Raw genomic sequence first — 21907 nt, forward strand, 5'->3', positions numbered from 1 at the left:
TGTAGTTCACGCGGATAAGTGCGGTCGCGCTCAATTCCCCTTGTAATCCAGACAAAGGCATATGAAACAGCGTCGAGTGATCATCGATCTCCAACGTTGCAACTTATTACGCGATAAAGCGAGATAGACTCAGCCGGTAAACGTGTTGTGGATTGCATTTGGTCTGTTGCTCGTATTAAAATCAGCATATCACGAAACTGGACGTGGTGGAGGAACCTGTGAGAAAATCTAGAATTAGGATTGTACATTGCGGGATCAGGGAGGGGGGGGGGGGGGTGATTCCACTCGTTTCTCCCTAATCGTTGTGAAAGACGTTTTTTTAAAGATTTCAGTTGCAGGGCGCCATTCATTGTGAACGCGCCTCATCCAAGTGCGATCGCTCAAGATAAATGATGTCTTCTCACCACCCTCAAGTAAAACCAATGAATAGACTGCTAAGGGTGCATAGAGGAACTTTTTAACGTATCTCATAATAACCAAAGTGTTTTTCGCCGTGTCTTGCGACAATCAGGTAGAGATGAGTGGAAACACTCCTGGTCCTGCAATCTACAGCCCCATCTCTAGTTTTTTTTTTTTCGCGGATTCCCTCACCACGTCAGATTCGTGGTATGCTGCCTTTAAGTTGCATCGTTTAGGAGACAGAATCACACAAGGTTGTTCCGCATGCTTTTTTCTGGATTACCAAGGAGAATTGTGCATGATCCGGCTCATACTCGTGAATTGCACACCTATCCATATGTAAAGAGATTCCAATATTGTCATTTCCTTGTTGTACTGCCTCTAATGATAGAAATTAGGCTTCATCTCCAAAATGTGGTCCTTCTACTGGACGAAATTTAAGGAGGTACTAGGAATTAAGCGAATTACACAGGAGTTACATGTGCTCGCACTACTGCAAAGCTCTGAGAAGTTTCCTTGGTACTTTCATATTAGAATGAAAATGCAGTGGTGCAGTTAAAACAACTCAAACCTATGCAGTATCCTATACTTTTTTGGACGTTTGTCATCTTAAATTATTCATTCTTATATTACGTAGTACAGTTTGTACAGTTAGGCCAGTTACACGTTCGTAAACCTCAAACGATTCTGAATTGAAGTGAACGTGGGAGCGCACCCCAAGCGGATTTATTAACGCCAGAAACTTTATCCTTTATTACGTAGTTTGGGATTGTTGGTATCTGTTTCTGTTTACTCAATTTTTAGGGCACATTCCACTGAGGATCACAATTTGCAAACTCTGTGGACTTTCTTAGCGGCGCTCAGCAATAAGCAAGGTCGACGGGAGTTCGTACGCATTCTGGGTTATGGTATACTTTCAGTGTTTTTCGCTCCCTTTCATATTATAATCTCAGGAGATTTCAGGTGCAGAAGGTTCTACTTCTAAAGAATCACGAACATCAGTGACATCTAATGAAGTCACTCAACTGACTAACATCATGTCATCCATGAACTCTTCATTACCTCGGGTGAGCTTATAGCTTATAGCTAGTGCATTAAATTTTCTTGTGATTTTTTGCCCCTTTGGCGAGCAAAATGTTCGTGTTATTAATTGATTACAATCCCTAGCGCTACATTGCTGCAGTTCATATAATATTCATTTGCTTAAGAAAGGGCTGAGAGTAAAAGGAGTGGACGGGAGCCCGACTAATGTCATCGAACAACTTAGTGGAAGTTTTCTCAGCCAAGAATGCCCTGAAGGGGCGCAATAAGTGACAATCACATGTTGCTATGTTAGGAAAAAAGGGGATGGGATACTGTATCCTAGCTTAGCTCTTCGATTTTTTTAATCTCCTTAGCTATATGAATGGCGCGGGTGACCATGTGTCCAAAAGAAGCAGAGTGGGGCAATTACCTCATGGGAGTCGCACGACACGTTGTGAATTGGAGTCGCGGAGCACTCAGTTCTCATCTCAAGTAACCACATCTTACAGAAACTTCTTACGATGTGGACTGAGGAGAGACTGAGAGATTGACACCGGTGTTCCATCCTTAAGGGTTAGAAGGATCTATTGAGCCAGTGTTTTTCTACAGTTGCGGACCTGGAGGCAGTTGAGGATTGTTAGTTGGCTACACTCAAGCCTCTTCGCAAGACTGCGGGTGCTAACCTCCGGATCCTTTTTCACGGCGTCGAGAGTGGCCGAGTCTCATACGGTGTGGGAGCGTCCCGAGCGGGGTTTGTCTTCGAAGATCTTTAATTTTCCTTGTTCTTTACTTAATACTTCAATGATGATCCCATACCTCAGTAATAATCAATAACACCTCAATATTGGTACATACAAAATTCACAACAATAATCGTTCATTTAAACCCATAATAGGCCATTTTTGCGCAAATTATTTAAGAGTTGTTCACGAGTTTCCACTCACGCTTTCAGTACTCCTGTTGAAATCGTATTTTGTCATTTTGGTGGGCATTACCTTACACACGTATACGCACACCGAACGGACACGTGCCCATATCATATGCACCATGTGCACGTATACGCGCTACAATGCGCACACCATACGCACACTTATGGACGCCGCGTGCACGCATACGAACACTGGATTTTTTATAATTAAGAAATTCCTCGTAATCGTGAGCGAATTATGAAGACTGTGATGTTGCTGAAATTGTAAGGGGCTGCAAGAGTAGAAGTGCGCCATATCTTAAAATTGGCATACTGGTCGCCGTTTAACTGACAAAACTTCTGATTTGATTCGAAACGTTCACATATGCGTTCATTAAAAATAATTTATACATTATCATTGAATGGGTGAATCGAATTTTATACATTAAGCAAATGATTGAATATAAGTTCCTTACCAACTCCGAGTTCCATTTATAGAGTCATATAAATAAAGCAGTATTCTATTCTTCCAGGATTTTTCAATATTGAGATGAAACTTCTTATATTCTACTCTCTACTCTCCTTTACTCTCTACGGCTTTTTTCCATCTTTTTTTCTTTGTACAATTTACTTGCCCTCTGACAAAATTCACTTCTCTATTACGAAAAATGCTTTCGTTTCAAGCACTTAAAAAAACGCTGAAAAATTGTCTATGGCACGATGTTATAATTAACCTAGCAACCCAAAAATCTGGCCATCTCGTATGCTTTGATTTTCCAGCTGTTTATGCTGAGATTCAGTTTTTCAGCAAAATGGTAATAACGGCGATACGGTATCAGACGACGATTCTACCAATAGTGAAAGGTTCGCTAGGCAACCAGAACTTGACTGGAATCGTCTTGGTGAGGGTTTTTGGGACTTGGCTGATCTTCTCATTGTGTTTTACGTAGTTTTGTGGTGTTTCATTCCCTCATCATTGTGCCACGATCAGATTGATGTTCACGTCTTTTGAATGTTTATTGTATTGCTCCTTCTTGCCTATTTTTTTTTTCGCAGAACTGCGTAATTTCATGTCAGAATTAGTTGCTTAGTGCTGCGTTTCGTTACAAGTCGTAAATGGTGATTAGTTTCTTCATCTTACTAAGACTACTTATCTAATATACTCGGAACAAAACGATCTGAAGCTTGGTGCAGTTTCGTAAGCAGCTGGGCTCGAAGCGGCGTGGTGAAGGGTAGCGACTGGGATTGAGAGGGGACCAGGGGACCCTCGCTAGTACCACTCATTGCTGCAGTCCGAGTGAAAGTAGTGGTGGTCTTAAATCGATCCCAGCCGCGCTGCCTCATGCGCAGTCGCTTAAAGGCATCACTCCACGAATCTGAAGTGGTACAGATTTCAGGTGGAATATTCGTATACGGGATGGGAGACTATGGAGAGGGTTGCGATTCCGTCCATTTCTTCCTAATTGCCGTAGAAAACGGCCCGGAAGATATGGCTTCAGGCGTACTGGCGCACTATTTTCTACAGGGAGTTCTACTGGAGTGCGCCAGCCTAGTGCGGCGCCGCATCTTCCGGGCCGTTTTTTTACGGCAATAAGGAAGAAATGGACGGAATCACCCTCCTCTCCATAGTCTCCCATCCCGTATACGAATACTCCACCTGAAATCTGCACCACCTCAGATTCGTGGGGTGATGCCTTTAAGAGCTTCAGGTCGTTCTGATAAGTCTAGGTCAGACTATGTGAAACAGTTACACGTTACGGGCTCGCAGCGAAGAATTATTCCGAGATTCGTATTTCTCATCGCTTTTAAACATTGAAAACCAGCTTGCTAATTAGTAAACTACAAGCACCGTTAGATAGTGGGAACAAACTATTGGATGTTTTTGTAAGAATTTTCCCATCGCATTTGCTTTTTCAGATAATAGTGACTGGTCTGTACTCGATAATCTGATCAATCATGGGGAAGAGGTGGTAATCGATAGTCTCTTAGAGCAAAAAGATTTTTCAATGGCGTTTATGCTAGCACGGGACAGTACAAGTCTAATGCGATATGTGGTTAGACGTTTCGTTTCAGGTATGCGGTGTTTCTGAAACTCAGCAAACCCTAGAATGTTGACTTATGCCCTTTTCAGAAGAATTGGCACCGTCACAGCGACTTTTTTCGTTAATAGCCACAGAATGTTTCGATCAGCTAGTGGAGACCTTCCCTCGTGAGCATTGGAGGAGGTTATTAGCACTTGTGCTAATGCGAGCAGATCGGTCTCATTTGATTCGTACAATGCGTAGAATTGCGACTCGTTGGACCGAGCACGGAGGTAATCGTTAGTTCCTGGGATTATCTTTGAAATTTTAAACCCTTTCTTTAGGCGCAGAAACCATACATGCCGCTTTCGCCGCCATCATTGCTAGCGATCTAGAATTACTATTGTCCGCAAATCGTGACTATTCTTTAGGTAGGTCTAAAATGTTTTTTTTTCTGGACGGTTGTGATTTTTTTCGCACTGGTTTGAATATATTTCATGTGTTATTCTTTGCTTTACCTTGTAGATGAAAGAATACAGCAAGCCATAGTACTACAAAAAGTGTCAGGTGCCAACGTTGATGCGGATTATGAGAGAGTGCGATTCTCTTTTGCTCTTTTTTCTTGATCGGCCTTCTGATGAAATGACGATTTTTCAGCTTTTACTCGACTACTGCGAGAAACTCATTCACGGAGGAGTTAGTGATGCAGCTTGGCGATTGCTTAGTAACTTCGAAGCAACAGATGAGGTGAAGCTGGCTCTTTTGAAATAAACGTCAATGTTTCTTACTATTGTGTATGTCAAAAAAAACTCTTCTGTCCGGCAAAAAGATTTGGTTTTTTTCCGTCGAATTTTACATTTGGTCAGTTGTTATTACTGTCAACAATCCTAAACTTTCTACAATATATTACAATTCTTCTATAAATCTCCTGAAGTGAGCTAGAAAAAAAAGTAGGAACGACTTTTTGACAGATCTAATATTTCCTTCGCCTACTTGTTGTTCACTGTTGCTTTTCAGCTTTTTGTTATGTGATGATGCAGCGTTCCATATATGTTGCAGACTTAGGTCCCTTTGTCCATCCATGAATCCATTTGAGAAGTGTTACGCGTTTCTTCAGATACCATCTTCATTTTCAGCGTCTACTTGCTCTTCGTCACGACTTGTTCCAAATATGTGGAAGAGAAGAACGTACTATGAGCAGGGAACCAAGAAATCCTAGATCGAAATATGTTAAGGAAATCGCAAGCGCTCTGTCACCCTCAGTACGATTGTGGATTCCATATTTCGTACTACGTGATCCTAACAGTAATTGTTTTAAATTGCACTTTACAGCGTCCACAACTCAAACATCCTGTGTTTCCACCATCAAGCGCAGCATCATCGCAACATTTGCCGCCACCACACCATAGGCCCATTGGAAATCCTCCAGTCGCTACAACACACCTCCCAAGAATGCCACCATTCCCTTCTGCTGCACAATATCCCACTGCTTCCTCCTTTGGTGGATATTCTCCGACTCCCTCGTTGACGACTCCTGGAATGCCATCGTTTCCTGGATATCCATCGACTCTCAGTCCACCCATGCACAATCAACTACCAACTGTACCTGGATTCAATTCAGTTCCAACGCCGCTTCCACCACCGCCCATAGCGCAAACGGTGCAAACAGCACATGTACCCCCTTCAGCCATACCTACTACTTACAACAATTACACATCTTACTCTCAAGCAAATCCACCAGTTGCACTGCCCGCCGGGAATTCAGTGCACGGCTATGTACAGCAGGTATTAGCGCTACTATTGTTGTTTTTCAAATCAATTTCTGGAGAAACGAGTTTAAACATGCGAAATTATAAATTAAGGATCGGCCAATCTCGACAGTATCAGCTTCATCTACCGGTGGTGGTATTGAGGATGCGCAGGTATGGATCTTTTTGTTTTCTGCTGCTCTTGTTCCTGTTTCCGTTGTTGTTTTCTTTCTAGTTTTTGTTGCTTTCTGGACAGTTATTTAATAATTTCTCCTTTTCTTATTGACTGCCGCAGTCAAAAATCAATTACTTGAATAGAACTGGACAGCTGGGTGGAATGATCCCCCATCGTTGCCTGGCAAAAAATCGTCCACATCGGCTGCACCTGTGTTTGAGGTGAAATGTTTTGTTGGCTTCAAGGATTGCTATTAATAAGGAAATATTTGCAGGTGAACTGGAAACCTCTTGATCCTACTCCGGTCACTCTTCCTAATGGGCTCCCTGGCGTAGCCAGCGGAGCACCGATGAGAGCGCCGTCAGCGGTTCCATCTCAACATCAGCAAGAGCGTCGTGAGATGCCACAGGTTACCCCCTTTTGTGCGGTAGTTACAATGGCGTATAGCAGGTTTTCATAATTAAGGTGCGTTTATCTGTGGAGGATCAAGCGATAATGGATAGGTTTTATCATTTGATTGAATCTGTTATTTCCGTCAACAGAACACCGGTATGTTTTATACTAGTTGCAATCTTTGTTTTTTTTTTCTCTTTTTTTTATGTTTAACACACCATTTTTTTCTTAAGGTTGCTCTTCACAAGGCCGATGAGGCGAAAACTCGTCTTGGATGTGAATTAGCTCCACGATTAGCTGCAGGAAGGGTGCTTTTTTATTTTTATAACCCCTTCTATATAACCCACTCTCACTGAATCGGTGGGCTTGTATTGTTGCCTGACGCGGTTACTCGCATCCTTCCTCAAATCGTGTCGTCCATGCAAAAGGCACAAACCTCGATATTCAGCAAGAACTCAGAAAACAGAATCCATCCATTCGTCACTACATATCTTGCGAGATTGGGAGTCTCGCCTGAACTGCATATCGAGACCGGCTGATTCGAATGCCTCAGATCGAAAATGTGCAGCAGTTCAGCTCGAAGGCAGCATACCACGAATCTGAGGTGGTGCGGATTTCTGGTTGAGTATTCGTATACGCGGTCGTAGATTATAGAGACGGGAGTGGTTCTTCTCATCTCTCCCTGCGTCACTGCAAACAGCCGCCTCTAGAATTCTGTTTTGTACGACACCATCTATTGCAACGCTCCACTCCTTGTGCCGCCTCCGCCTTGCGATTCGTCGAAAATCAGTTCGAATTCGGCTGCAATAGAAGGCATCGTATAAAACAGCGTTCAGGGACCGGCTGCTTGCTGATTCAGGGAGAGATGAGCGGAATCACCTCGGAACTTTTTGCAATACCCAGGTAACTTCCGCCGTATAACTGTGCAATTGTCATGCTGTATAGTTAAGGGTTTATTCTACTGCGTGTGGTTGTATGTGTGTGAATGTGTGTGTTTGAATGCGTATGTTTGTATGTTGTTTGTATGTATGTAATTATCGTGCTATATAATAACGGGCTTATTCTATCACGTGTACGTATGTCACGAAATTCCAAAAATGGATTGTGACGGGTCCTACACGGCATCGAGATGGCGCGCCGACGCCACAAAGCTATAAAATAGATTGTGAAGGGTTCTACGGCGTCGAAATGGTGCGCAGGCGTCATGGAGTGGTGAAATGGGGTGACATGGGTCCAACGGAGTGGAATTTGTGTGCCGTGGTACAGTAGTATCGCGCAGTAACTTCATGTGGATGTAACAAAAGGTAAATGGGACGTTGCAGCCGTTTTATATCCTTAGGGACTGCACGTGTTGCGTTGCACCTCCGGGTATCTATTTTCTGAACATTTGCTCCAAGTTGGTAGCATCCCTTCTTCAGAAAGTGGAAACACCCATGCAAACGACTGCTCAAGTGGTAGCCAGCAATTTACATAATCTGACGTGAGACGTTTTCGTCAGCAGTAGGATGATGTTCATGTCATTCTACGTTAAAACATCATTAAGTGAGAACAGTTTTGGAAAATCAGGAAGAAAACCTATACTTCGAGTAATGCTTTCAAATTGTGTCTGTTTCATATTGCAATCGAAGGAGTGTTTGAAGCTGAAGTTGGAATGTTTTCCAACGCGTTTGGAAACAAAACTGTGAAATCTGTTATCTTTAATAATAATAAAGAGGAAGAGAGCGTTTCTAGAAAACACAAGTCTAATTTCACAGAATTTTTTTTTCCATTACATCAGTCTGAACGTCCGGCTTTAGCTGGACCTTTAGACTGGTGTTCGCTTCGCTCCTCTTCAGTGATCAAATTAGTATTACGCTGGACTGAAAGTCTTGTCACCATTTGTAATTTTTTCGGCTTTATTTGTATCACTAAGCTTACGAGAAATTAATCAATAATATAATTACCATTATTAATTACAACATTGTCCCACCTAATGGGCAGACCAGCGATCTCTTTCTTCCAGAACTGGGGAGACTGGGAATCGAAGAAGTCGCTAATTGTCCATTCTACTTCTTCAAACATGGTGAAGAATTCTAAGGTCGGAAAGCCCTGATGGGCCGGAATAAGTGGTAGTCTGAGGAGGCAAGGTTGGCAGAATAGGGGGGATGGGTCACCTGTCCCAGCCTCGCTCCTCCAGTTTTTTATGGGTCTCCTTAGCTACGATTCCTAGCGACATCGTGAAGGAGGTGCACCGAAGCTTTGTTTGGCCGTTTTTCTCGAACTGTTGATGCGAGCTTCTGGAGCTGACTAACGTGAATGGAACTGGTGAGGCCTTGTGGGAGCAGCTCATAAAACAGCATTCCCCTCGAGTCCCATAAGCAACAAAGGAGACACTTTTTGGGGTGCGGGTCCAATTTGGCTTGCGTCAGCGGGTCTTCTCCTCGAAAGTGCCACAATGGCACGGTGCGCGTTAGAGTGCGCGTTAGAGTCGTAGAGGACCTAACTCTCATCTCCAGTAATAAGATCTTCGAGAAACTCCTTTCGATGCGGGCGAAGAACGAGAGATTGACAGGTGGATACCCGGATAAACCGGGTACCATCCGTCAGGGTGTAAGGAATCCATCGAGCCAGCATTTTTCTATAGCCGAGAGGAACGACAAAATCGTACTGCTAAGGAAAACGTCTCACGTCATGTAAACTGCTGGTTACTACTTAAGCAGTCGTTTGCACGTGTGTTTCCACTTTCTGAAGAAGGGATGCTATCAGCTTGGAGCAAACGTTCAGAAAATACATACGCGTAGTAGTCATAAATAAACGCAACACATGCAGTGTCCATGGATATGAAACACGTCTCATTTACCTTTTGCGACATCCACGTTAAGTTACTGCACGATACTACTGTTTTTTGGCACAGCAATTCGACGCCATGGCACCCGTCTCCCCCTATTTTATAGCTTTCTTGCGCCCGCGCATCAGTTCGACGCCGTTGGACCCGTCGCATCCCTTTTTGGAATTTTGTGACACACAGAAAACAAACACACACAAATCCATACACACATGGAATAAGCGTTATTGTATATCGTGATGATTATTCTTATCTTCTAATTATTGTAGAGAAAGAGAAGATAAACTAATGCTTCGAATTATGTTTTGAAATTGTTACGGTGTCGAAGGAACATATTTATGTGTAGAATAAAGTTTAAGTTCTCTCCAAATGTAGTACTGACGCTTTTTGGAAGAGAAGCGTGTAATGATCACTTCAATTAATTATCATTTCATTAATGCTTAAATTAAAAATAAAGAACGCCATTCGTCCAAGCGTCGTTAGAGAATACAAATATTTTATTTTACGAAAAACGCCACTACATCTAATTTCTATTTATCAGTGAAGAGAGATGAAGCGTGCACTTCAAGAAGTTTGATGACCTGGGTTAACCGAATGTTCAGACTAGTACAATTATGTAGCTTGTACGTACTCAGAGCGTATATTTAAATGCCTTGTTGCATCCAGTATGAGCAGGATCACCACATGCTTGGTGTGGTCTCGCCTTCTATATAGACGCATATATTGTTATTTTCAATTCGAATGGTTTCATCCGGTTTTAATGACTTATCAGATTACAGTTAAATAATTCACTTACAGTTGACTCTAGCAACTCGTCAGTTATTGTGGCAGAGCTGTGAGCAGGCTTCCAAGGGAGACTACCGTTCAGCTCTAGCTACTTGTGCCCAAATGGTCCGAGCAGGTGGAGATTTTGTGGAGGTAAATGCTCATACACTCACCCTTGTCGTGGCTATACACGCTAGAATTTGAGGTTTCCGCCTTCGTACCGGCGCTCAAGTCCTTATTCTCGCTAGCGCAGTCGACATTTGCCAGATGACGTGATTACTGCCATACTTTTCGCCAAAAATAGAGTTGTTTTCGTGGTTTGACATTTTACAAAAGGTTTATTTTTGATAATTTGTTGGCCCTTTCCTTGTATTATAATAATCCGTGGAACCACGTGTGTAATTACTTTTATTTGTTGAGTTGTTTGTTTTTCGTTCTAATAATTCTTGCTTGCAGATAATGTGCACCAACTGTGGTTTTCTTTAATTTCAATGTCAGTTGATAGTCGTGGGAATTCTTACGTGTGAAAGTGTCTTGCTTATGACTTGTACCATTTCATATAACAATTATCACTAGTAAACAGCTATTTGCATATCTGTTTTAAAAAAGAATTGTTGTTGCTCTACGTCTACTTAGTACGAAAGATAAACAGGCTAAAATTGTTGCTATGTTTTTGAATAGATGTGGATCATCTCATGCTAACGTTTGTATTAGGGCGGGTGTGGTGTAGCGGTTAGAGGTTCCGCTTTCTGCACGATCGATCGGAGGTCCTAATCAGCCCTAGAGCTCACCAAGCCTTTCATCCCTTCGGGGTCGATAAATTGGTACCAGACTTGTCTGGGAGGATAAAAGCACTGACTTGACACATCGGCTAGCCACCGCAAGTCATTGTATAGGCCAGTTACACGTTCGTAAACCCCAAACAATTCTTAATTGAAGTGAACGTGGGGCGCATCCCAAGCGGATTAATTAACGCCAGAAACTTTATCCATTTATCCTCTTTATATGGATCATCACTGCAAGATTCTAGGTTTGTATTCAAAACCATTGATGGGAATGAATACAGTTTAAAGATTGGATCCGCTTTCTTCACGCCCCTAAGAGAAACGAAAACGAGAAACATGTTGTTAGAGGATGGAGGCGATCCAATCAATGTTTGTGACCAAAAAAAAAATTTGCAATTTGCGCATTGCGATTTTGGTTTTGAGGCAGTGCATCACTAAGTTGACGAGATGTTGAGATGTTTACACGAATAGATGTGTAGTTAATGAGTTTGAGCGTGGTCACGCTCAAACTCATTAACACAATGACTTGATCGGCGGGCTGGTATTATAGCCTGGAACGGTTGCCCGCGTTTTCGAAGGGGTGTGTCGTCCTTGAACACAGCTTTGCCCACCTTCACTATCTACTACTCGAACCGAATACATCCATTCGTCACTGTTCCATATCCTGCCTGCGATTCGTGGCGTCTCACGCGACCTGCCTATCGACTTCGAATAAAACGAGAACTTCAGATCGACAAGACCCGGCAGTTCATCGTGAAATGGAGAGCTGTTATCAAAGATCCCTCTAGGTATTTGACCCATTCGGATTGGGCTTTGGTTGTGTACTGAACAACAACACCTTTTTTCAATACTTAACTTCCACCACATAACTTATAATTGCAATTACACGGTTATACGTACTCGTACATGCCTATGGAGTATGACTTCATTTGGTATAAACAAGGCCTTCACGAGCAGGTAGCAATCAGAATCACCCCTATTACGCATAGAAGTCCAAAAACATGTGAAAACGGTTGTTTGTGAAACAGTTGTGTGTCTCCCTAACGTTGCAACTTAAAGCGCAATAGAAAGTGGGCAACTCTGTCGTCGTTTAAAATCCGCATTTCAGTCATTGCAACTCAAGCAGCATAAGCCCTCTCAGCTGCTGTCTGCAGTCGTGGACACGCTGCGGACTGCCATCGTTCCATTCGTGATTGTTGCGTCGTTGGGAAACAGAACCCCACAAGGATTTTACCCCCGCTTTTTTCTGAGTTTCTTGGGAGGATTAATGTTTACACTCTTACATCTCTATCCCTGGAGATATCCCAACATAGTCAATTTCGGAGTTCGCTAATTTTAACAGCAACTATAGGGTCCGTGTATACGAGTCTGATTGCTACCTCCACGTGGTGGCTATGCTTTAAATGAGCGCAATCAGGCGTTCGAGTGCACACTTTGGAAACGTACGAAATCATATAACCTGCTGTTGTGGATGTCGGTACAGCCGAACACGAGTAGCTTTATTCAAAAGTCGAACACGGAGAAGGAAACAGAACAAAATATGTCGACATAAAAACAACAGGGTGGTCATATAAGAATGCAACGTATCCAACGCAGCTTTACTCTACGCGAATTACACGGTGAAATTCCCATCCTACAACACCTTTCCTTTCAAGTTATCTCGTATCGAGTTCTTCATGGGCCCACCTGTAGTCTGCGGCGGGGTCGTCGAAGACATTGCAGTCGTGGAGACGAATCGGCAGATGGCGTTGTACAATTATCCTTGCTCGCGGAATCGAGTAGTGGTAGGTCGAACACATCCAAGAAAGTGTTAGTCGCTGTTGTGCCGATCCTAGATCGCAACTGGTTTACGTCCCGAATCCACATTTCGCTTCCACAGCAAATAGTGTAGGTTGTTTTCCAACACGGGGGGGGGGGGGGGGGCACCGGCAATCCAAGTAGGTATCCCTGGCAAAAATCGCCTCGTTGATCTCAAAACTGCGGCGTCGTGCTCCATTTCGACGATTGAATTGAGATTCCATTTTGACATCTCGTGTACTGTTTGTGAGATCTCTAGAATGTTACCTACTTACTTACTTACTTAGATACTTAGATGGCCCGTCTTCACTGCACGTACGGGCCCCAGCATCTCTTCCACTCGTTTCATTCCCTCGCCATTGTCATCGAAGAAGTTCTCAAGTTTCGTGAGTGACACTGACGAGGTCCTTGAGCCGTATCCAGCTGACCTCTCAGCTGGTCCATCCGTGTAACGAACACGTCACCCCATCTCGTTGGCGGTCTCCCTCGAGGGTGTTTAGCATCTCTTCGGATCCACTCTAGCGTTCTTTTAGTCCATCTGTCGTCGATTCTTCTCATGATGTGACCCGTCCATCTATGTTTTGCTTTCGATACATGTTCCGTTAGTTCGCGAAGACGAGACATTCCTCTTAAGTAGAAGCTGCGAAGAGCTGCAGGCTAGGTCTTGTGTGCGCCGGTTAAACTTCAGAAGGCATCTCTCAAGGGCTCGGTGGGTAGTAAGTAGCTTCCTAGACGTGGCAGTGGTGTCTGCCCACGTCCCGCTGCGTAACAGAGCGCTGGAAGAACTGTCGAGTCGAACAGATGGGCACGAAGATCTTGGTCCGTCAGTTGGTCCGTAGCTTCCCTGACGGCTGCGAATGCTGCCCATGCTGCTCTCATTCTTCTATTCAGTTCTTCCTTCAAGTCGTTTTCCATGTTCATAGAACGTCCGAGATATACGTATGACGGAGTTTCCACGATTTGGGAGCCTTCAAGTTGTACTCCTCCGTCCTCGCAGTGGGCGTTCTTCATGAACTGTGTCTTCTTTCTGTTTATTCGTAGTCCTATTCTCTTCCCTGCTTCGTTCAATTCGTTGAGCATCGTTTCTGCTTCATTGGTACTGCTCGAAAAGAGAACGATGTCGTCCGCCAAACGAAGGTTCGAGAGAAATCCTCCATCAACACGTATGCCCCTTTCTTCCCAGGATAGTGATTTCATTATCCATTGCAATGCAGCTGTGAACAGCTTCAGCGATGTAGTATCGCCTTGTCGTACCCCCTTTCCAAAGGGTATCTGTATCCTAGTCGTGCATCGATCATAGCAATTGGCTAATGTCCTCACATACAATGCGTCCACACCTTGATCGACCAGCGCTGACAGTATTGTATTCATTTCTACGCTGTCAAAAGCTTTCTCATAGTCGACGAAGATTAGAACAAGGGGCAGGCAGTATACCCGGCAAACCTCTATGACCTTCGACACAGTCTGGATGTGATCCAAGCAGCTGAACCCCTGGTGGAATCCAGCTTGTTCTTGAGGCTGGGCTTCATCTAGCGTCCTAGAAATGCGCGTAAGGATGATATTGGTGAATACTTTGTATAACACGTTCAACAACAATATCAGACGGTAGTTCCGAAGGTCCTCTCGGTCACCTTTCTTGTGGATACGAACCGTTCGCAATGTCTTTGACTGGTTTCGGATCCTTTATTTCTGAAGGTAGTATGTCATGTGCGCTGCTAAGATTACATCAAGTGGGTGGCCACCAGCCCGAAGAAAGTCTGCTGATATAAAATCAGGTCCGGGGGCTGTGCCAGGTTTCATGCTCTTGATAGCGTCTCGCACTTCCGAAGGGAGAATTGGTGGTGGAGCTTCACCAGTGGAGATGATCGGGCTTGACACAGAGGTTGATGAACGGAAAAGGTTCGAGTAGAACCTCTCCGTAATGATTTCCATCTCACGACGAGAAGACGTGCGAGTCCTCGCTCAGCAAGGCTGCTAGCGGAATATTATATTCGCGGAGATCCCTGCGGCACTTCTTTAGACTCGTTCTTCTTTGTGCTGATTCCAGAATCTTCTTCTGCCTGTATTTCAAAAGATCCTCTTGCAACGCTTTTCTGCAGCTAGTGTTTGCTACTAATCGCTCAATGTGCGATGCATTCGGATCAAGCCTCAAATCCCTTCTTCTTTCAAACAATTTCTTGGTGGTCTTCGAAATTCGATCCAAGTTTATCGTGCGCGGCTTCGAGGCACACTCAGCACAGGCTCGTAATCCTCTGAACAGCGTCTCGTAGTCCACGTTTGGGTCCTCCTCGATGTGCCAGTCACCTTGGGACAAGGAGTCCTCGAGTATGCAGTCGTCGTAGACGACTTCTTTTCTCTTTCATTGCCGATAGCAGATGTTCTTTTCCATCGTGTGGCTAAGTCGTATTTTCGCACGAAGGAGACGGTGATCAGAACCACTACAAGAGGATGGTACTACTGAGACGTCAAGTAGACACCACCTCCGGTTGGTGAGTATGTGGTCGATCTCCGCACGAGTCATTGGGCGATTCTCATGTCCACCGACGATGATCTTTTTTCATGAAAAGAGAGATCCCATGAAAGAGGCGAGCGGCGGACAACAGCCCGGCGAGACGATTGCCATTTTCATTCCAGTCCCTTAGTCCAAATCTTCCAATCCTGTATTCTTCTTCTGTGGCCTTTCCTAGCTTTGCGTTGTAGTCTCCTACAACGAATTTGTAGAAGGACTTCTCGTTGCGGATTACTTCCTCCAGCTGCTCGTAAAACGCGTTCAATTCGGACTCATCAGCTGCTGATGTTGGTGAGTAGCAGTTGATGATACTGATGTGTTTTTCGCGCAGAGGGCGGAGGCGAAGAATGGCCAGACGAGGTGACAGGATCTCGTGAGAATCGACAGGATGGACGACCGATGGGTGCACCAGAAAACCAACGCCGCCTACATTTCGCGACGGAACCTTCTCTCCACGAATGACGAGTGTACCGTCTTTCATTTGTCGTACGTCGCTCCTTCTGCACTTGGTCTCCTGCAGAGCAATCACGTGAAATTTGATACGCTGTACAGAGAAGACGCTCTCTGAGAAGGGCATGCAAGTCAACGTCTGTGGACACTGTTCTCGCGTTATAAGATCACAGTCTTAGACAGTCTCCATGGCGAGTCGTGTGTGTGTCGCCTTTGTCCAGAATCAATGACGTCCTGAGCAACCTGAGATTTGATCGCCTCTCACCGGTCGCCATACCGTCCGACGTCTGAGACGGCAGGCCCCAGTGTACAGGGTACTGAGGTAGTGAATATGCTGTAGTGACAAAAAGATTTTTCCCCAAACTAAGCAGCTCTGCCACGGCGAGCTTAGCTTTCACCACAGGTCGTCGTCCAACCTATATGGATCAGGGGGCCACCTTGCGACATTTTGCCAAGACGGTGGTGAATCTTAGCAGTGGTTTACTCTTAGCTAGGCTTCCGATTCCGAGAAGTCGGAATGTCGGATGTGTCGAACTCCTTCTCAGCTTGGGAGACCCTGTCGGAGGAAGAACCTCCGCTGTGCACCGCAGTTCCACGCCCAGAATCACCTCCACGCCACTATGAGGCGGGTAAGCCGTTGTGGAGGTAGCATTAGATCGAAATCCGTTCGCAGTCGACGCACGGCGAAAATAAGAGCGAGTGCGTCCTTTTCAATCTGGCTGTAGTTCTTCTGTGGTTGTGTCAGGCAACGGCTTGCGTGATTAATGACCTTCTCGCATCCATTTGCGGAGCGATGTGAGAGGGTTGCTCCCAGCCCGTAATTTGAAGCATCAGCGGCAAAGATGATCGGGAGACTTAGGTCAAAGTGGATCAACAGGAGATTCGAGCTTAGGATTGCTTTAATCTTGTCGAAGGAAGAGTCACTCCGGTGTCCGTGTGTAAACAACATCCTTTTTTGTAAGTGTCCAAAGGAGCGCGTAGATTGTGTAGATCCTTGATGAAGTTTCCGTAGAAATTGATGAGTCCTAGAAAAAAGCGAAGTTGATTGACGTCCTTCGGAGCGGGCATCTTCTGGATAGCTTTGATCTTTTCTGGATCGGGGCGTCGTCATTGTGCGTTGATGATGAACCCAAGGTAGGTTATCTCCGTCTGCAGGAAAGCACATTTGTCGAGTCGAAGGCGTAATCCGTAGTCTTGAATCCGCTTGAATACGGCCTCAAGTCGGGCATTGTGTTCGCCGATGGTTCTACCAGTAACCAATATGTTGTTGAGATAGGCGGCGGTTCTATCTACTCCAGCGATAAGCGACAATCTACATTGCTGGAATATACCAAGAGCTGGTTTCACTCCAAATGGTAGTCGGTTGAAGCGATACAGTCCACGGTGCGCGTTGATAGTGAGTAGCCACTTTGAGACGTCGTCAACTTCCAATTGGAGATATGCTTCGGCTAAGTCGAGCTGTGAAAAGTAGCCTCCTCCGTTGAGTTTCGTGAATGTGTCCTCTGGGCTTGGAAGCGGATGCTGGTTTCGTTCCAGTGCCTCGTTCAGTCCTTTTGAGAAGTCTGCGCAGAGGCGGATTGGTCCATTTTTCCTCTGAACGACGTGTATAGACACAATTCGATCGATTTCGGTTGAAATCCTTGGCATAACTGGCATAACTTTGACTTGGTACAACATCGTAACGTAACAGTCCAGGAGCGAAAACTGCTGGAAACTTCTTCCTCAGGTGCGTTGCGAGAGAAGTGCAGATGGAGCCTTCTGTCAGGTGACGAAACAGTGGCTCGTGTTGGGCGATCCTCTCCAAGCCCAACAGCGCCGGCGTGAGCTGCATGGCAAGTACTATATCCTCGATGACTATCAATGATTAAGTTGCATTCGTAGCATCTCCGAACATTAATCGGTTCGTTGTTGGCAGACTTCAGTGTCAGACGGGTTGGTTACAGCTTCGCTCGGCCCATGGCGGTCCAGTCTGGTGTGCTCAGCAATTTTACGTCTGCTGCAGTGTCAAGAAGCATGCGTACTTTCTTCCCACCAATCTGTATTCTACTGTAGATGCGGTTTACAGCGACGTTGCCATGAGTCGAAGCGATAGCGATGGTGTTGGCAGATTTCCGCTTCTTCTTCTCCAGGAAATTTTTCAGAATCCTCGCTTGTGTCCAGAGCGTCTGCAGTCGTGGCATCTCTTCTTCACGAATGTGCAATCTCTAGACCAGTGATTGGATCCGCACCGAAAACAAGGTGATGGCGGCTCACGATTTCGACTTTTCACGACGTTGAAGTGCGGTAGACTTGGTCGATCGAGGAGTGCGGCATCCTGACGAATCCTGAGAAAGTGCTGAACTTTGGCGGCAAGCTCTTTTAGCATAGTTTGAGAGTTGACCTCTATCTTGCGAAGGGCACGAACACGAACATCGGCATCCTGTGGGGCGACAAGTCCACATATCCATACGAGACATTTCATCTGCTCAGGTGTGACGTCGTCAAACTCAGCCATGGCATGGCGCTGATTGACCAATCCGGTGTAGTTGCGAAGATTTTCCTCATTTCGTTGTTTCTTGAGGTAGGCGTATCGTCTTGCGAATACTGACGTATTATGTCCAAGCAATTCCTTCTGAGCAGCCAAGGTGTCGTTAAGGGGACATCGCATGCCCTTTTAGGAAGAATGTGGTTTGTGAAACTGTATATGTGACGCCGTCGAGTTTGGAGACGATTAGTCGAGCTTTTGCTGCATCGTCCAGACGTCTTCGTAAGTTGTACCAGACCTCGAATGTACAACCATTGTCCAGACCGTACACGAACTCAGTCAACCGTGTCGATAGAGAATTTGTGACGAATTAGGCCGTGGCGACGGGTGCTGTTGGAAAGGCTGAGTGTGATGCGAAGGCCATCTTTTCCACACGCTTCATCAGCTCGGTGAACATTTGCTACTGTTCCATGGTTTGGGCTTCCAAGATGGTACTGCCTTAGCCGAGTGAGTGTCTACTCAGCAGTTCGGCCAGGCAAAAAGGTTGGGGCCGGTTTTTAACTTGACCCTCAGTTCCACTGGGCTTGAAGGCCGACCTAGAGTCCTTATACCAAAAATGGACTTCACCAGCAATTCGACCGGGCTTGGAGCCGGGGTCGGAGTTCTGGAGCAGAAATCGACTCGACCAGCAGTTCGACCGGGCTAGGAGCCGGGGCTGGAGTCGACTCGACCAGCAGTAAAGCATCCAATGCGGGTTTACTCTACGCGAATAACATGGTGAAATTCCCTTCCTACAACACCTGCACTGCTATATGGTGAAGGAATCTCATACATTGCAAAAAGGTACTATCGTCCAGGAAATTTCCAAAGCACGAACACTGTCGAGTTAACTTCAACAAACCGTTCCGACCAGGCTTTTTCATTCTTTGTGAACCGCTTGCTGAGCTGCAGAAAACACGCATCATAGATCGGCCCGTCATCAGTATCCGAGACCACACTATCTCTTGCGATGATGCTGATGAAAGGAAAGTAGGTGGTTGCACGATAGCTGTGAGCAACGACTATAACAACTTGATGGAGGACTTTGGCTCAACATCGTCTAAATGCACTTTTGTACGACTGCGGGATCGTAGAAGACGTAAGCTCCGGATCGTAGGTAACACCTCCTAAAACCGCGGAGAACAACAATGAGAACGCCTTCTGCGATGAACTCAATGCGTTGGAATCTAAAATCTAAAATACGCAGCCTGCAGGTGGTCATTGTCGGAATAGAAGCAACTGCAAAGATGGGACTTAAACAACAATCCGATGTGAAAGGAAAATGGTTTTATCCAGTGGAGCACGTCCGATAACGGTGACCGTTTACATCATCATCGCTTCCACGTTTAAGAGGAATTATCGACACCATCGGCTCATGTGGCATAGGTTAACTCTTTTAACGCCTGAAGAGCAGCGCAAGCAGAATATGGGAACTCTCAAACGTCAGTTTGACTAAGGAACATTTCTCAGTTAGATATTCGAAAATCTAGAACTGTTTCGGACGTTGCGTTCAACTCTGACCACCGTCCAGTTCTCCCCAACTTCAAGATTCCACAGGAAAAGCCGAAGAGTTCTTCTTTAATCCAAAATCGGCATGACAGATCCCAAAGATGAAAAATAAAGAACGAAATTCCGCCAACGCATGTCTGTTCATGTTGGAGTACGACCAGGAAGAAGCTTCGCGATGCGAATTCCTTCACAGTGAATCCAGGACTCTGCAGGGGAAATGCTCTAGGTTCTAATACCGCGGAAGAAGTTTGCCTTTGCATTTGGGGAATCAAAATCCACGCATAGTTCTGTATGCGCCGCTAGCAGCACTGACGATTCCAACCAGGAGAAGCGTTGGGGAAGGAACTTGCGTTCCCAGCTGCAAAAAGACCGCGAAAACGAATGGACGTCAAGAGCGAAGGAGTTTGAGAAGACGTGAGAAGACAAGAACCTGGGGAAAGCCCATTTTATTGGAACAGTATATCGGCAAAATGGAAAGATGTTCTCCTGTTCTTAACATTGCCAATGGAGTGGATGTTGGTGAAGCAGCCTTTCCAATTTGGAGGGATCATTTCAAGACCTTGCTGAACCACCTAGCACCGTCAGCTCCTGAACTCGAGCACGTTCATAGACCGACATATGCGGTTAACGAGGAGCCACCGACCGAGTCGGAGGTTCTAGTCTATATTCAAAAAATGAAGGATCGAAAATCTGGTGGAAACGACAGGATTAGCGTAGAAATGCTAAAATATCTTCCTCCGTCTGTGATTCGTAAAATGACCAAAAACCATCTGTTCAATATGGATCGACAACAGGATGCCCCACTAGAGGAGACACTATCATAATTGCGCTCCAGGAAAGGTTATCTGTCACGGACCCCTAGGTACGAGGAATCCCTTTGCTGATTGTTATGTTCTAGATTTGGAGGGGGGATTATTTTTGTTCTTGTTCATTGTTTATTGTTCTAGATTTGGGGGGAGGGGGGGACCGACTTATTAAACATCGCGAAGAAACAACGCGCTACGAGCAAGCCGGCTTTCACCCTGGCCAGTCTACGATTGACCAGGTGTTCATCGTCAGGAGAGTGATAACAATCTGACGGTAGTATTCGAAGCCAATGTAATTAGCATTTCTGGACTTTGAATTGGAGTGGCTTTCGATTCTCCACATCTAAGCCGTCTTCTCAACAAGCTCCGCGCCAATGGAGTACCGGGAAAGTTCGTTCGCTTGCTTGATGACATGAATCAACTAACAACTGCTGCAATTCGAACATCAGCCGTATGTACAATACCGTTTGAAGTGGTAACTGGAGTAAGACAAAGAGCAGTGGCAGCCCCCTTCCTGTTCAATTTCGCCATCGACGATATTATGCGAGGAACAGTCGATCAGTGTCCTGCCAACATCATTTTAGCACCATCAGGGTACCCCTTGACTGACCTCGATTACGCCGACGATGTTATGTTCGCGGAAAGCAGCAGGGAATTTCAAAATGTTGTCAACCTTGTTTCGAAGCTGGCTGCAGCCTATGGAGTACGTCTACACCCTGATAAATGTAAGCAGATGTGGATCTCTTCGAGACCTCGAACGGGAATTAGGGTGGACGGACAACCGATAGAACTCGTCGATGAGTTCTGTTACCTGTGATGTACGCTGAAGAACAACGGCAGATACGAGAAAAATATTCAGTGAAGATGCAATAAGGCCACTTCTGCATTTAACTCCTTAACGAAATGCATGTGGTCGACCCCATCATCAACGAAGTCAAGCTGCGCGTCTACCCATCTGCAATTCGTCCCATGGTTATGCACGGATTGGAGACTTGGGCAGCACCATCTTCGGTGATAGAAAGGCTTGAAGAGCTTTACGCGGAAGTCGATATGCTGTACCGGCGGATGACACGTTGAGGATATCAACATCTTCACATCAACATGCACCGCCATCGAAAGTGTCTATAGAAAATCTTCTTCGCTTCTTGGTCATATATTAACGAGACCAGCAGATCGCCTTGTTCAACGAGTGCTGAGGAGTTTGTTGGGCTCAAGCTGGAAGAGGCCATCTGTCCGAAAACGGAAGTTCCGAACTGAGGTGGTGAAAGAGGACCTGAGGACAGTCGACGTGGA

At 45.3% G+C, this 21907-nt stretch overlaps 8 protein-coding genes across 11 annotated transcripts in view; 3 read left to right on the forward strand and 5 right to left on the reverse strand.

The window, feature by feature from the left end:
* Positions 1–10526, forward strand: part of RB195_001824 (uncharacterized protein) — a gene marked incomplete at both ends in the record, with an annotated part of 20817 nt that extends 10291 nt beyond the window's left edge. For both annotated transcript variants that reach the window (XM_064198782.1, XM_064198783.1), the window contains 17 exons: positions 1204–1307; positions 1363–1466; positions 3138–3231; positions 4247–4402; positions 4461–4643; positions 4695–4781; positions 4876–4946; positions 5008–5097; positions 5487–5612; positions 5683–6135; positions 6213–6272; positions 6417–6494; positions 6548–6682; positions 6739–6822; positions 6900–6974; positions 10289–10408; positions 10461–10526. In XM_064198782.1, the coding sequence (XP_064054663.1) occupies positions 1204–1307; positions 1363–1466; positions 3138–3231; positions 4247–4402; positions 4461–4643; positions 4695–4781; positions 4876–4946; positions 5008–5097; positions 5487–5612; positions 5683–6135; positions 6213–6272; positions 6417–6494; positions 6548–6682; positions 6739–6822; positions 6900–6974; positions 10289–10408; positions 10461–10526 (2086 nt within the window). The remainder of the gene's footprint in view (positions 1–1203; positions 1308–1362; positions 1467–3137; positions 3232–4246; positions 4403–4460; positions 4644–4694; positions 4782–4875; positions 4947–5007; positions 5098–5486; positions 5613–5682; positions 6136–6212; positions 6273–6416; positions 6495–6547; positions 6683–6738; positions 6823–6899; positions 6975–10288; positions 10409–10460) is intronic.
* Positions 10527–13182: 2656 nt separating this feature from the next.
* On the reverse strand, positions 13183–13461 carry RB195_001825 (uncharacterized protein; the record flags this gene model as incomplete). The annotated part of the gene is made up of 1 exon (XM_064198784.1): positions 13183–13461. One exon carries the CDS (start codon positions 13459–13461, stop codon positions 13183–13185), a length of 279 nt encoding a protein of 92 aa, XP_064054665.1.
* A 60-nt stretch (positions 13462–13521) lies between these two features.
* Positions 13522–14769, reverse strand: RB195_001826 (uncharacterized protein; the record flags this gene model as incomplete). Its single annotated transcript, XM_064198785.1, has 3 exons — positions 13522–14374; positions 14469–14526; positions 14580–14769. 3 exons carry the CDS (start codon positions 14767–14769, stop codon positions 13522–13524), a joined length of 1101 nt encoding a protein of 366 aa, XP_064054666.1.
* Positions 14770–15368: 599 nt separating this feature from the next.
* On the reverse strand, positions 15369–15923 carry RB195_001827 (uncharacterized protein; the record flags this gene model as incomplete). The annotated part of the gene is made up of 1 exon (XM_064198786.1): positions 15369–15923. One exon carries the CDS (start codon positions 15921–15923, stop codon positions 15369–15371), a length of 555 nt encoding a protein of 184 aa, XP_064054667.1.
* A 980-nt stretch (positions 15924–16903) lies between these two features.
* On the reverse strand, positions 16904–17473 carry RB195_001828 (uncharacterized protein; the record flags this gene model as incomplete). 2 transcript variants are annotated; one of them, XM_064198787.1, is made up of 1 exon in its annotated part: positions 16904–17473. In XM_064198787.1, the coding sequence occupies one exon, from the start codon at positions 17471–17473 to the stop codon at positions 16904–16906; it is 570 nt and encodes a 189-aa protein (XP_064054668.1). The 2 variants fall into 2 exon arrangements, with proteins under 2 accessions (XP_064054668.1, XP_064054669.1); XM_064198788.1 differs by having other exon boundaries at positions 16904–17443.
* Positions 17474–17733: 260 nt separating this feature from the next.
* On the reverse strand, positions 17734–18443 carry RB195_001829 (uncharacterized protein; the record flags this gene model as incomplete). 2 transcript variants are annotated; one of them, XM_064198790.1, is made up of 2 exons in its annotated part: positions 17734–17981; positions 18050–18443. In XM_064198790.1, 2 exons carry the CDS (start codon positions 18441–18443, stop codon positions 17734–17736), a joined length of 642 nt encoding a protein of 213 aa, XP_064054670.1. The 2 variants fall into 2 exon arrangements, with proteins under 2 accessions (XP_064054670.1, XP_064054671.1); XM_064198789.1 differs by having other exon boundaries at positions 17934–18443.
* A 1835-nt stretch (positions 18444–20278) lies between these two features.
* RB195_001830 (uncharacterized protein) lies at positions 20279–20632 on the forward strand (the record flags this gene model as incomplete). Its single annotated transcript, XM_064198791.1, has 1 exon — positions 20279–20632. The coding sequence occupies one exon, from the start codon at positions 20279–20281 to the stop codon at positions 20630–20632; it is 354 nt and encodes a 117-aa protein (XP_064054672.1).
* A 394-nt stretch (positions 20633–21026) lies between these two features.
* Positions 21027–21431, forward strand: RB195_001831 (uncharacterized protein; the record flags this gene model as incomplete). The annotated part of the gene is made up of 1 exon (XM_064198792.1): positions 21027–21431. The coding sequence occupies one exon, from the start codon at positions 21027–21029 to the stop codon at positions 21429–21431; it is 405 nt and encodes a 134-aa protein (XP_064054673.1).
* Positions 21432–21907: the final 476 nt, after the last annotated feature.

This window comes from Necator americanus, chromosome IV (assembly GCF_031761385.1).
Source record: "Necator americanus strain Aroian chromosome IV, whole genome shotgun sequence".
Lineage (NCBI taxonomy): Eukaryota > Metazoa > Nematoda > Chromadorea > Rhabditida > Ancylostomatidae > Necator > Necator americanus.